The sequence below is a fragment of the Zalophus californianus genome, chromosome 11 (assembly GCF_009762305.2).
Source record: "Zalophus californianus isolate mZalCal1 chromosome 11, mZalCal1.pri.v2, whole genome shotgun sequence".
NCBI lineage: Eukaryota > Metazoa > Chordata > Mammalia > Carnivora > Otariidae > Zalophus > Zalophus californianus.
In genome coordinates, this window is record NC_045605.1 from 49,301,844 (window position 1) to 49,317,151 (window position 15,308).

Sequence of the window (15,308 nt, forward strand, 5' to 3'; positions counted from 1 at the left end):
TAATTTCTGACTTTTCTGACTTGTTATTTCCAAAACTTAGTGGGAATAGTGCACACTCTATCTTCCTTTTGGAAAGCCACATTACAATTGAGCATGTTAAAGGCCCTGAGGAACCTTGCAGTCAGGTAAACTGTTCACATTTGCCAATATAATATTTCTTAAAAATTATTTGATTATGAAAACTTTTTTTCACAAAGTACCATTTAACATTTTACAAAAATATTTTTGTGCTGAATGCATTTGGGGAGAGACATTGAATTTTCCCTGATTCATTTCTTCTGCCTTTTCACGTTTCCCATTTTTATCAGAAAGGTGTTGCTGGAGGGGTGCCTGGGTGGCTTAGTCGTTAAGCATTTGCCTTCGGCTCAGGTCATGATCCCAGAGTCCTGGGATCAAGCCCCGCATCGGGCTCCTTGCTCCGCGGGAGGCTTGCTTCTCCCTCTCCCACTCCTCCTGCTTGTGTTCCCTCTCTCGCTATCTCTCTCTCTGTCAAATAAATAAATAAAATCTTTAAAAAAAAAAAGAAAGGTGTTGTTGGAAACTGGTCCTAAGCAAAACTGTGATGAGATGCTGGGTTTGCTTTCTGCTGTTCACTTCCTTTCTCAGTGTCCTCCTTTCCTGAGTGGGAACACGTCCCCAGCCCAGGCCTTGTGGCTTCTGCTGCCCAGAGTCTCTTCCTGAAGTAGAGTAACTAGACTCTTTCTTGGCTTTTTCTTCTCGGGATGTCTCTCTCTCTCTCTCTCTCTCTCTCTCTCTCTCTCTCTCTCTCTCAATCAGAACTTGCCTACTGTATACATTTTTTCCATATGAAATGAGAAAGGACCAATCACTGACTTCATGTCAAGGTATTAGTAGAGGATGCAAGCTTAATGAATGTGGTTTCCGTGCCATCGTGGCTATTTGCAGTTTTACAAGGGATACTTTCTAGGCTGTGCAGCATAATGAATAAGATGTGCATTTCATAACTAGAGAGATCTGGGGTTGTATCTAGATCTTAACATTTACTAGCGAGGGACCTCGAATAAAGTGGTTTAACTTAAGATTCAGTTTCTCTATGTAAAATAGTGAACGATAATATATATGATACAATTGTTTGAGAACTGTATGATATAATGGTTGTAAACCCAGAACTCAGTAATTAGTAGCTATTGTTTTTCCACTGTGATTTCATTGCCTGTGATTTTCCCCCAACATTTTATTGTGAAAAATTTCAAATATAGAAACATCAAAATAATTGGATAGTGAACACCCATTAAAAATACCACCTAAATTCTAGAAAAGTATTTCGCTATATTTGATTTAGCACATATATATTTGCCTAGCCATCCTTCTATCCTTCATTCCATTTTATTTTTTAAATGCATTTCAAAGTAAGTTGCAGATATCGGTACACTTCTCTTGAACACTTCACCTTTATCATCATTATCTAGAGTTCAGTATTTGTTTATGATTTTTTTAGATAAAATTTATATGCAGTGAATTGCACAAATTGCAAGTGAACTGTTTGTTGTATGTTGTATAACCGTTTGTTGTCTATGAGGATATGGAATATTTCCCTACCCTTGAAAGTTCCCTGTGCCCCTGTCTAGTCACTCATGCCTTCACTCCTGACCCCGAGTATTGTCTATGATTTTTAATACTAGAATTTCAGGTGCTGATTATAGTCTAGTGATAGGAATATTTAGAAGCTGGGTTGCTGCCTGGTATGCTTCTTATCACACCACAGACGTTGGAGCTTGGTATCGTTTTTCCATGAGAAATTTTATAAATTTGCAGTTTCATAAAAATGAATTTAGTTGTCAGATACTTTGCTAAGTGCTGAGTGAGATGTTCTGGAATCAAATGAGTACATGCCGTGTTATAGGGGCTCTGCTAGAAACAAGTACATGGCATAAGTAGAAGCACGAAGGGAGTGATTTAGTTCTTCCCAATTTGAGGGCATAGCTAATGATGGCCTTATAGAAGAGGTGATACTTGAGCTAAATATAATATAAAATGAATTAGTGTTTGCCAGACAGTGGAGTGGGAGAGTGGGAAAAAGGTATTTCAGGGTGAGTAAAGGCAAAGAGGAGAAAAAGAGCCTGGTGTGGTGAGTATGGTTTTGCTAGACTGGAACAAAGGATGAGGCTACAGTGGTAGATGTGGAGGACTTCGCATACCATGCAAATGACTTTGGTTTATTTCTATAGCTAAGAGAGTAATTTAAATTTTATACTTGCAGAGTGAAGGTTTATTCATTTATGAACAGGATTATACTCAAGAGATAAAAATTGTCAAGCAGTGCTGTTAGATGTTTAAGATTGTTTTATAGGCAAATCAAAACCATATTCTTTTTTTCACTAAAAACTATGATTTTATAAATATATTCTGACTCTTTTTCCTTTACATCTCTTTAAAATGACAGGTAGTGTGCCAGTATTTGAAAAATCCCAGTGTATCTGATGCACAGCTTCTGCAGAATATTTTCCAAGCTCTGAATGTCTATTACAATTATTCAGGCCAGGCAAACTGCTTGAATATATCAGAGACAACAACTAGCAGTCTGGGAACCCAGGGTTGGAGCTATCAGGTAAGCATGTATTATTTCCTCAAGTGGAACTTACTTTTCACTGATACGGTTGTACTGTAACAGAGTTCACAAGATTTTGTCACTAACCTGGATCCAAATCTGGGCTCCATTATCTTACACTGTGACACCATAGATAAGTTAGTTAGTTCCTTCCTTCCTTCCTTCCTTCCTTCCTTCCTTCCTTCCTTCCTCCCGTCCTATATTTAATCATCACCAAACATATTCTGGCTACTTACTGCATGTCAGACAACATTCTAGGCTGCAAAGATATGAAGATAAATAGGACATGATCTCTCTTTCAAATATAGCTGAGTGAAAAAGATACTTATATTACAGTAGATCTTGGTAAATCCTATAAAGGCAGCATTTTATGGATACAGAAAAGAAGGGCAGTCTAACTTGACTCTCCCTGAATCTCCATTCCTTCATCTGTATGAGACTAGTAATAATACTTTCCCTTCAGAGTTGTTTTGATGATTATTTTTGATAATAGATGTGAAAGAAAGCAGTTTACAAAGGAAGAATATATAGCCCTAATTTGTGTAACTTCTCAGCTGAGCCTTTCCAGGAATAATGAGAGGTGGTATGACAGAGGTAAAGAGCAGGTACTCTGGAGTCAGACTGCCTGAGTTCAAACCCTAGCTTTGCTACTACTAGCTGTATGACTTTGGATAATTTATTTAACCTGTGCCTCATTTTCTTACTGGATTCCCTTTTGGTTTCCTTTTTTAGGCCTGCACAGAAATGGTCATGCCTTTTTGTACTAATGGTATTGATGACATGTTTGAACCTCACTCATGGAACTTGAGGGAATTTTCTGAGGACTGTTTTAAACAGTGGGGTGTAAGACCGAGGCCTGCCTGGATCATTACTATGTATGGGGGCAAAAACATCAGTTCACACACGAACATCATTTTTAGGTGAGTTTTTACTGATGCAAAGAAAATCTTTGGTTGATGGAGACATTTGTAGAATAGCTGAGAAGATAGAATAAGAAAAATGCTGATAATAAACAATATAGAATACAATAGTGGTATCCATCATGTCTTTCCTTGAAAGACAGAGGACTCTGCATAAGAGATACAGTTTTATACTCTATTACCAATGTGCTTAAAGGCTTAAAAAGAATAAGAGCAACAAAATTTAAATATTTTATTAAAAAACGCTAGCACAAAATGAAGCATCATCTGCTGCTCTCAGTTTGTGTTGCTGTTGTTACTATTGTTATTAATAAAGGTTTTTTAATATTCAACAAATACTTTTGAGGTGCCTACTCTGTTCTGTTTCAGGCACTATGTGAGGCACTTTAAAAAAATTGCCTAATTGAATCCTCACAACAGTCCTGTGAAGTAGTTGTTATAGTCCCCTTTTTACTGAGGAGGAAAGTGAAGGTCACTGTGTTCAGCCACTTGCCAGACCTCATCTAGCTCTGTTGTAGTTACTAAGTGATAAAGCCAGATTTCAACCTTGGCCTGTCTGACTACAAAAACCTGTGTTTGTTCTTCTGTGTTACACTGCTTCTTTAGAAGGGATGTATTTGGTATTGGCTCATGTCAGACTTAATTGAGTAGACTCCTATGTGTATCTGATTGTGACTTTAAAATTTCCATATTTTGGTTTGAACACTAGGCTGTCAGCTCTTAAGATAACAACAAATTACTCAAAAAATTTCCCCAAATCTACATGGAAATAGTAGAGAGATAGCATACATACTTCTTAGCCTGGAGCCATTATTTAAACTGTAAATGTCATTCTTTTACAAGCTTTTTAAAATGAGAGTCAAATTTGGCCTTCTGGACATGGCCAATAGCTGAAGGATCGTTCTCTGGATTTAGGTTGGTGGCACTGCCCACTTTGCAAGAGCCTCTGTCTTGTTAGATTCATGCTGTTTGCTCACCCAACAGGGTACCTGCCCCAAATAAAAGGTGAAACATTTAAATGGGAAACTTTTTTTTTTTAAAGATTTATGTATTTATTTATTTATTTTGACAGAGAGAGAGAGAGAGAGACAGCGAGAGAGGGAACACAAGCAGGGGGAGTGGGAGAGGGAGAAGCAGGCTTCCCGCTGTGCAGGGAGCCCGATGCGGGGCTTGATCCCAGGACTCTGGGATCATGACCTGAGCCGAAGGCAGACGCTTAACGACTTAGCCACCCAGGCGCCCCTTAAATGGGAAACTTAAAGATTCTTTCGTTTAATTTCTTTAAGTTGTGTTTCTTGTTCTCAGTAGGATTCTTCCAAACTGTACTCTTCAGCTCAACCTTATAAAGTGATGGTTGAGCAAATAAATCTATGTAAGTATAGATTATTTAAGGAAACTGTGCCAAAGTAGGGTGTGTGAAATCAGGAAAACATGAAGGGACCTAGAGGACTATAAAAGGCTTAAACACAGCTTTGGGTGTCCAGGTTCATTTTTGTTCCTCAAAAGAGGAAGTACTTTATCAATTTCTTGTTTTTCTTTGGTAATTTATCTCCATATAGTATTTAAATGGATTTTGGTAGCACGCTGGTACTTTAAGCTCATCCTTCCTTGCTTTGACCTTCTAAAGCTGAAGTTCAAGTTGAATTGTAGAGTCTTTAAATCCTTGTATGAAGATTTTAATATTTTAATATATGAGTTTTGGTTAAATCCTTTTTTATTGGATTCAACCATTATAGATGCGTATTTTAGTTATCTGTTTGCCCTTTTATATTATTTTGCTTAGGCTATCAAAATCATCATCATCATTGAGGAAGGGGGCAGATTTTGTGAGAAAAGTTTGGAGAATAGAACTGAAGCCAAGAAATGGAAATTATAACTGTTAGAAACTTTTAACTGCGTATTAAGGTGGGACTTTCTAACAGAACTGTGCAAAGGTCGAATGAGCTGTTTTAAATAAAATTACTTAAGCTCTTGGATCCTCACTCTTTTTTTCTATAAAATGCTAATAACAGTACCACTCACCGCACAGTGTTGTGTGATGCTTCAGAGTTAACCCAAGGAGGGGCGCCTGGGTGGCTCAGTCGTTAAGCATCTGCTTTTGGCTCAGGTCATGATCCCAGGGTCCTGGGATCCAGCCCCACATCTGGCTCCCTGCTCGGCGGGAAGCCTGATTCTCCCTCTGCCCCTCCCCCTGCTTGTGTTCCCTTTCTCGCTGTGTCTCTCTCTGTCAAATAAATAAATAAATAAAAATGTTAAAAACAAAAAAAAAACAAAAAAAAAAGGAGTTAACCCAAGGAAGTATTTGGCCCAGATTTGACAAATACATATGCTCAAAAAATATTTGTTGAATGAATAAATGGAAATACACTCTCTGCCTTGTACTTATGTCCTAGCTACAGGGAACTATTTGTCTTTGCATGTCCTTTCCCTTCCTCTTTTTCTCCTTTCTTAAGACTCAGGCATCCAAGAAACCTTCCCTGAGTCCTCCAGGAAGGTTAGATTTCCCCCAGTCCTTAGCTCCCCTAGGCCTGTGAATATCACTTAGCACTCTGTATGGAAATTATCTATTTGTGTTTCTTTCTGCCCCATGAGATTGTAAACTTTCTCAATGACAAGAGACTTTGTCTTAATCATAGCTGTGCCTTTAACACTTACTGTGGTGACTGACACATATTGAATGCCCAAGAAATGTGTGTGTTGATAAAAACAAGGAACGAAATACAAAGCTTAGAAAGGCTTCAGAGGCATATGAGAGTTTAAAGGCAGGACTATGTGAAGATACTGGTTTATCTTTTTGCAGTGGCAAGGCTATTTTTAAAAAAGAAATCTTTATGCTGCTAGGTGTGAGAAATCCAATGTAAAAATTTTAAAGTTATTAAAAAATTCAAAATTTTCCTGCTTTTCTGAAGAAAGCACATTCCCAAAGTAAAGAAACAGCCTTAGGTGTCTCTGTTCTGTCTACTTAGTGGCTACCAGCTAGAAAAAGGTTTCGGTTGATGAGTAAGAAAATGTCCAAGGAACCAGGTGGAAAGTATCTTTATGTCCATGCCTCTCTCCTTAGGTCATCTCACACAAATCCAGTTGTGACCACTTTTCTGAATGGAAATTTCAGTCTGTATTTATCAGATAGAAGGTTTGTCAGTTAAATTAAAAGCTTGCGCTTTGAAGTCAAGGAGACCAAGTTAGCTGTATAGCCTTAGGCAAATTGCCAATTTGTTTAAGTTAGTAAAAATGACTACAAAACAGGGTTACTTTAATGAGTAAATAGATTATCATGGAAGTAAGCACCATGAGGGCAGAGATTTTGTCTGCTCACTGTTGAATGCATCATACATACTCGGTAAACATTCGTTGAATGAATGAGGACTTAATAAATAGTAGCCATTAATTGTTCCATTTCAGTAATTTTTTTTATTCCACAGTTGTTTTGTTAGAAGGATTTATTTTTCCCCAACCCCAATTGGTTATGCTCAGTTATTTAAATATAAATCCAAAAGGGAGTCCCTGAGGAGCTGGTTAGTTTAATATCATTTCTCAGGCAAATTAATTGTTGCCAGTGATTAGAAGCTTGCTGTTGGGAATTTTATCCAGGCATCTAGACTCTCTCATGAAAGCCAGTATTTTTTTTTTTTTTTTTTTTTTTTTTTTTGGTAAATGTCCCAGTGGCTGGTTTAGCTTTCACGTGTCTAGGACCAAGAAATTCAAGTCCATGTGCATCTTAGGTCTCTCGGCAACTCCAAACACTGTTGCTAAGCCACTGGGCTGATTCAGATGACCTTTTAAATCAAATGCAGTTTGCTTATTATGTGGCTGTTGGGATGGCTTTTTTGTTTTGCAAATAATGGAGATTTTCCTATCTGGGTTGGTCCTGTCAAATTGGAATAATGATAAAGGCTATTTGTTCACTTAAGAGAATCTAGCCCCTTGTGTAGTTTATTTTAAGAATTTATCTGGTAGTTGAAAACTAAGGCTGCTATTTTGCATGTGAGTTATTCTTTTTATTTTTAACAAAATCAGAAATCTACATTTTTGGAGTGATTTTTTTTTTTTCCTCCCAAGAATGGTGTTATTAAGTTGCAATTGAATTAATTTTGTTTCTAAAGAGAGGTGTGGTAAGAATAGAACACTTTTTTTTTTAAGATTTATTAATTTGAGGGCGCCTGGGTGGCTCAGATGGTTAAGCGTCTGCCTTCGGCTCAGGTCATGATCCCGGGGTCCTGGGATCGAGTCCCGCATCGGGCTCCCCGCTCAGTGGGAAGCCTGCTTCTCCCTCTGCCTCTCTCTCTCTCTCTCTCTCTCTCTCTGTCTCTGCCTCTCATGAATAAATAAATAAAAAAATCTTTAAAAAAAAAAAAAAAGATTTATTAATTTGAGAGAGAGTGAGCATATGAGTTGGGGGAGGGGCAGAGGGAGAGAATCTTCAAGCATACTTCCTTCTGAGCATGGAGCCCATGGTGGGCTTGATTCCATGACCCATTAGATCATGACCTGAGCTGAAACCAAGAGTCGGACACTAACCTGACTGAACCACCCAGTCGCCCCTAGAACAGGGAGCTTAAAATTGTATTTCAAATACACACACACACACACACACACACACACACACACACACACAATGTACCTATGTGCTTATTTTCTCATTTTGTTTGTACATTTACCTGGAAAAAGTTGATCACATTACTTTTCTGGCCAGATTTCTGTGAGACATGCTTTCACATCCTTTTTCATGATTCATTTACTTCTCAGAAGTATTAACTTTTCATGCTTACAGAATATGATAATAATAATTATAATAATACTGTATGTGTATTATTTTATAGTTTATACCTTACTGTTACATTATTATTTAACTTGAACCTCACAGTATTTCTGTGAGGGAGGGACATTATCTTTTCTTTAAAAAAAATTTTTTGGGGGGTGCCTGGGTGGCTCAGCTGGCTAAGTGTCTGACTCTTGGTTTCGACTCAGGTCATGATCTCCTGAGTCAAGGGATTGAGCCCCATCACAGGCTCTGGGCTGAGGGGGGAGTCAGCTGGAGATTCTCTCCCTCTGCCCTTCCCTGCTGCTTTCCCTCTTCCTCTCTCCCTCTCTCTTTCTCTTTCTCTCTAAAATAAAAAAAATCTTTAAAAAAATAAAATGTATTTTTTTGTAATACATGTAGGAATTAAGGTTCACAGAGGTTAGATGACTTACCCATGGTCATGAGCTGGTAAGGGTATAAAACTTAGATCTTCTTAGTTAATTGTTCTTGCCACTACTACACACAGGTGAAGGTTAGTCTCTCTATATTTATATTAATCACTTATATTAACTCTGATTTCCCATGTAAAAAGTACTGAAGTGATTTCATGTTCCTGAACTTGCATACATACATTTATAGATATCTTTGTAGGGCATTTAGTACAAGGCCGCAGACAACTAGACACTTACTTTTTTTTTTTCATTCATTCAATAAATATTTGGCTCCTACCATGTGCCAGGCCTGGTTCTAGGCACTGAGGATATAGTAATAAACAAAAGAGACAAAATCCCTGCCCTCCTGGAGTTCTAGTTGGAGAGATAGGTAAATATTGTACCTATAAATATGTTAGAAGGAACTAAGTGCTAAGGAGGAAAAATAAACCAGGGGAGAGGCTATGAAATGTCTGGAGGACGGAAAAGGTTTGCAATTTTATTTTATTTTATTTCTTTTATTTACTTAAGTAATCTCTACAGTGAATGTAGGGCTCGAACCCATGGCTCTGAGATCAAGAGTCACATGCTTTTCCAACTGAGCCAGCCTGGCGCCACAAGGTTTGCAATTTTAGATGAGAGTTACCAAGGAAGACCTCACCAAGGGGGAACTTTTGAAAAATGAACTAGTGGAAGTTGGGGTTGGTGGGGTAAGAACACTCCAAACCGAGGAGTAAGCAAGGGCAAAGGCCTTGAGAGGTAAATGTCTTATCATGTTCTCTTCCAGGTATAGTAAGGAGGTCAGTGTGGCTGGAGTGGAACTAATGAGGGAGAGAGTAGCAGGAGAGAAAATCAGAGGCCACAGAGGGCCCAGATCATGTAGAGACTTGTAGATCCTAGTACAGATTTTGGTTTTTAGTCTTGAGTGAAATGGGAAAACTCAGTGTTTTGAGCAGCGAAGTGACATAATCTAATTCAGGTTTTAACCAGATCAAATTGACTGCTCTAAGCAGGGAGATAAGAATAAAAGCTGGAGGATCATTTAAAACACTATTTAGGCTAGAGATAATGGTGATTTCGGTCAGAGTGGTGGCAGTGGGGGCAGTGAGAAGTGTTGAAATTCTAGATATATTTTTGAAGATAAAACTGACAGGAATTGTTGACCCACTGGGCATGAAAGAAAGAGAAGGTTAAAGAGTGACGTCAAACTTTTTGGCCTAACCAACTAGAAGGATAGGGTTGCTTTTAACAAATATTGGGAAGATAGTGAGAGGGCTGGTTGGGAGTTGGGAGTATTAAGAGCTCTGTTTTGGACCTGGTAAGTTTGAGATGTCTAATTAGATTTCCATGTAAAAATGTCAAGTAGGCAGTTGAATTTTGCTTTTGAAGTTTAGGGGAAAGGTCCTCGCTAAAGATATTATTTGATAGTCATCTATGTATAGATTGTACTTAAAGATGAGACTTTTAAAAATGAAAAAAAAAACGATTAGGTAGATTATGGGAACCATTTCATATATCTGATAATGTGACCCTAAAGATTTGTTATTTCAGGCTTTGTATCAGCAAAATGGGATGTACATGAGACAAATGTCAGAATGTACATAAAAATGTTCTGTAAATGAAATCAAGTGATATGTAGATAAAGATATACCAAGAAGTGCAGTACCAGGGAAAAGTGATCTTAAATCCAGGAATTTCTGTCTTTATTTTATTTTGAGGAATCTAAACTTCCATGAGATTAGGAAGCAGAGAAGCAGACCTAGAAATGGAACCCAGGTGTGTCTAATCCCAAAGCTCATGCTCTTCTTACTCTGCACCACACAAGTCAAGAGGATATGTGCTGTTCATTTCCTACCTGTATCCATGAAATGCAATGTAGTATAAGAGTGAGCATCAGACTGGGGTTATAAGGCCTGAGTTTGTATCTCAGATTTGCCATTTCTAGCTGAATGATTTGAATAAGTCTTTTCATTTCTCTGGACACTAGTTTTCTCATCTATAAAAGAGTTGTAATTAAACCTCACATAGTTGTTATAATAGTCAAATGTGAAAGGCTTTGTAAACTCTAAACCACTCTATGCAGGTGTGGAGTTAATAATGCTAGGGAGCAATTTGATTTACAATAGCATCAAGAATAAAATGCTTAGGAATAAGTTTAACAAAAGAAGTATAAGACTTATACACTGAAAACTACAAAACACTGTTGGAAGAAATTAAAGATCTAAATAAATGGAAAGGCATCTCATGTTCTTGTGGAAGAGGTAATATCGGTAAGGTGTTAATATCCACAAATTGATCTACAAATTCAGTCCAATCTCTATCAAAATCTCAGTTGGTTTTTTCACATAAATTGACAGAATGATCTTAAAATTAATATAAAAATATAGGGGACCCAGAATAGCCAAAACAATCTTAAAAAGGAAGAACAAATTTGAAGTACTCATACTTCCTCGTTTCAAACTTATTATAAAGCTACCATAATCAATACATTATTATACAGTCATAAAGAAAGACATACAGATCTTTCAAAGAGAATTGATAGTCCGGAAATCAACCCTTGTTATGTGTATGGTTAACTGATTTTCGACAAGGGCCAAGACAATTTATTGGGGAAAGAATAGTTTTTTTTTTTTTTTTACCAGAAATGATGCTGGGAAAAAGGATATTCACAAGCCAAAGAAAGAAGTTGGGTCCCTATTTCATAACCATACAAAAAAATTAACTCAAAATAGATCAAATGATTTTAATTGATAACTCAATTTAAAAACAGTCAAGGGTCTGAATAGATATTTTTTCAAAGAAGATAGACACCTGGCCATTCAGCACATTAAAAAATGCTCAATACCATCAGTCATTTGGGAAATTCAAATCAAAACCACAGTGAAATTCCATTTCACACCCACATAGGATGGCTATAATCAAAAAGATAATAGGTATTGGCAAGGATATAGAGAAATTGGAATCTTTATATTAATGGAGGATAGTCGGAAGAAAGATAGGCAGGGGAAAGGGCGGCCCTGTTCTAAGAGGAAACTACTCTTGGTTCAGGGTGCTCAGATGGTATGTAGCGTGACTGAGTGGTCTAAGGCGCTGGATTAAGGCTCCAGTCTCTCTGGGGATGTGGGTTTGAATCCTGCCGCTGCCAAAACATTTTTTTGGGCGCCTGGGTGGCTCAGGTTGGTTAAGTGTCTACCTTCAGTTCAGATTACAATCTCAGGGTTCTGAGTTCTTATGATATTTATGATATTTAAGCAGAGAGCTTGATCTGGTGGCCTGCGACTGACCAGCATGCCTTAGGGCGGTGGCGGCTGCAGTCCTCTTGATCCCCAAGGCTTGGAAACACCACTCTGGAAGGAGTCCTCCACCCTTTCCCACGTGAACAACTACCTGATAGGTAGATGAGTGCGTGGACAAAAACTTGATAGGGTGACAGGTGCCTGGAGGGTTAATCAGATTAAACAACCTGCCAGAAATCTCATAAAAATGCCTGGACTTAGAAACTCTGAGGGCAACCCTCTCAGGTGCTCTCCTTCTTTGGGAGCTTTGTGCTATCAATAAACTTTGCTTTGTTGCCCACCACTGTTTATCGGGTCTACCTCTTCATTCTTTGAAGTGGTGTGACCAAGAACCATGGGCACTAAAAGAAAAGAAATCCTGAAACAATATGTTGCTAGTGGGAATGTAAAATAGTGTGGCTACTTTAGAAAAAGTTTGACAGTACATTAAAAGGTTAAGTCACCATATATCCCAGAAATTCCATTCTTAGGTATATACCCAAGAGACATGAAAGCCTGCACCCACGCAAAAACTTGTACACAAATGTTGAGAGAAGCAATGTTGTTCATAATAGCCAAAAAGTGGAAACAATACGCATGTGCATCTGATGAGTAGATAAATAAAATGTGATATATCCATACAATGGAATATTACTTGGCATTGAAAAGGAATAATGTACTGATACATGCTACAACATAAACTTGAAAACATTATGCCAAAGTGAAATAAGTCAATCACAAAAGACTACATATTATATAATTCCATTTATATGAAATGTAAATGTAAAGGCAAATTTATAGGGGTAGAAAGTTGATTAGTGGTTGTCTGGGGCTGAGAGTGAGGAGGTATGGGAGAGGGGAATAGGGATTAACTGCCATGAGTATGGGTTTTGTTTTGAGGTCATGAAATTTTCTAAAATTGATTGTGGTGATGGTTGTAAACTCTGAACATATTAAAAACCATTGAATTGTACATTTTATATAGGTGATTTTTGTGATAGAGGAATGATATCTTAACAAAGCTGTTAACAATATTGTTAAGAATGCTATCAGTGGAGTATTGGGTTTTTACTCAGCTAAACTAAATAACCAGTTTTAATGACTGATTCTGTTTACATCATTCTGAAATGTTGTGTGAACCAGCCAAGACTAATAAAATACCATTTCTTTAACGGTGGGAGGATGGGTTAGCCTGGTGATGGGTATTAAAGAGGGCACGTTCTGCATGGAGCATTGGGTTTTATATGCAAACAATGAATCATGGAACACTACATCAAAAACTAATGATGTAATGTATGGTGATTAACATAACATAATAAAAAAATAAAACAACAACAACAAAAAAAAGCTAATATAAAATGAAGATCTTTGAGTAATGCCCAAAGTTTCTGATTCCAGATCCAGGGGAATTTTTTCAGTTCTACCATCCTATTTCCCAAAGTACTGTACTAAGAGGAAAGTATTATTTAAAAAGAAAAACGGTGTCTCGGTGGCTCAGTTGGTTAAGTGTCTGCCTCTTGGCTCAGGTCATGATCCCCAGGTCCTGGGACTGAGCCCCATGTTGGGTTCCTTGCTCAGTGTGGACCCTGCTTCTCCCTCTTCCTCTGCTCCTCTCTCCTGCTCACTCTCCCTCCTGCTCTCTCTCCCTCTCAAATAAATAAATAAAATCTTAAAAAAAAAAAACAGTTTTTTTTTAAAGCTGAGATAAGTAGCATTTTTAAATATGGGAAGTTTCTTTGTTTTGTTTTGTTTTAATCACTCTGGTAGTTGGGTCCTGGAAAAGAAGGAAACTGGTATTAATTGAAGGACTCCTCTGTGCCTGACACTTGTGCTTATTCAGTACATCCATATCTACCGTCTGGTTTAACCTTTATAACAACCTTAGGAGGTCGGCCTTATTATCTCTATTTTACAGATGAGGAAACGGAGCCGGGTAGCTTGTGTGTCATCTAGTTTTTGAGTGATGAAGCTGGGATTGAAATTCAGCCTTCTGAATTCCAAGTCCTAGTGTAATCTGGGTTGATTCATGGAGCACCACCTTCAGCCTTCTCTGATTCTGTTTCTTGCACCTGGTTGCAGAAATGTTATAAAACTCCAGCATGAAGTAGCTTTTTATATGACAGATTAGATCCTCATATCAAATACCCCAGGTTATGAACTTGTAATTTTAGATGTTATGCATATAATAGGTTTCTCCTATCTTATCTGGGCGTAGTTATGAAAAACTAACCATCTTATTTTTTCTTCTTTCCCTCACTTAGCAATGGTGAACTAGACCCCTGGTCAGGAGGTGGAGTAACCAAGGATATCACAGACACCTTGGTTGCAATCACCATCCCAGAAGGGGCCCATCATCTAGATCTCCGAGCCAGAAATGCCTTTGATCCCACGACTGTGCTATTAGCCCGCTCCTTGGAAGTTAGACACATGAAGCAGTGGATCAGAGATTTCTATGCCAATCAGAGAAAGAAGCACTGAGCAATTTTGATCATTTTCAGTTTCTTCTTTTATGTTCATTCTACCCATGTTCCCATTCACTTTGGTTTTCTACATGTAATTACTTTTCCTTGTTTGTCATTAGATTTGGTGGGGCGAAGGTTGAGATAGAAGAGAGGGTGATGGTGGTGACGGCAGACATCCCACATCCCGGGTCCTCGCCATCTTCATGCCACCTCCAGGAAGAATCTCTTTGTGACAGCTTTCCTACACCATCAGTGGCCCTCATAACTGGAGCAGAGTTCCTGACTGCCTTTCACAAGAGGGAGAGTCACTTCTTTTGTTTCTCTGCAAGCAGGGCTTTCTCTTGGTTTTGAGATTAAAGTCTCTTTGGTTCATTTGTCACTCCCCATCCCTCCCCCCCCAAAAAAAGAAACACAGAAAATAGATAAAAATGATGTAATTGCAGCTGGTAGGAAGGATGTCCGATGCCAATCCAGGAAATGGAAGCCATTTCTTTTGTACTTGATTCAATGACTTTGAACTGTGCTATAAATAAAGAGTAAGGCTGGACCTTATACCTGTGTGTTGCTTCTGAAGCTCACTCCAGCTGTTGGGAATGCTGTATACACTGGGCTTGGCTGCTTTTGGAAAGTCCTTTAATTTTCTCTCTCTATTTGGCAGCTTTTCTCTGTTCTGGGATATTTGCCACTGTGGTACTGCCAGTAAGAAATCTGGCCTTTTTCTGCTCCATTTCTCTTTGTTGCTCAGGTCAGTTTTGTGGTAATTTGGTTACATTTTGCCAATTTAGGAGAATGACTCTGTTTTGCTTTTGCTTTTACATCTGAGCAAGCTTTTATATACTGTAGTCACTGACGATACTTCAGTGAGAAGCCTTTAAAAATTGATGAATCAACTATTTAGAAGATAGAATGT

The 15,308-nt window shown here is 38.1% G+C and overlaps 1 protein-coding gene across 4 annotated transcripts in view; it reads left to right on the plus strand.

Moving 5' to 3' along the window:
- Positions 1-14,950, plus strand: part of LOC113915128 (prolylcarboxypeptidase) — a 70,764-nt gene extending 55,814 nt beyond the window's left edge. For all 4 annotated transcript variants that reach the window (XM_027580918.2, XM_027580920.2, XM_027580919.2 and 1 more), the window contains exons 8-10: positions 2,405-2,569; positions 3,302-3,489; positions 14,198-14,950. In XM_027580918.2, coding sequence (XP_027436719.1) covers positions 2,405-2,569; positions 3,302-3,489; positions 14,198-14,414 — 570 coding nt within the window. In that variant the 3' untranslated portion in view covers positions 14,415-14,950. The remainder of the gene's footprint in view (positions 1-2,404; positions 2,570-3,301; positions 3,490-14,197) is intronic.
- Positions 14,951-15,308: the final 358 nt, after the last annotated feature.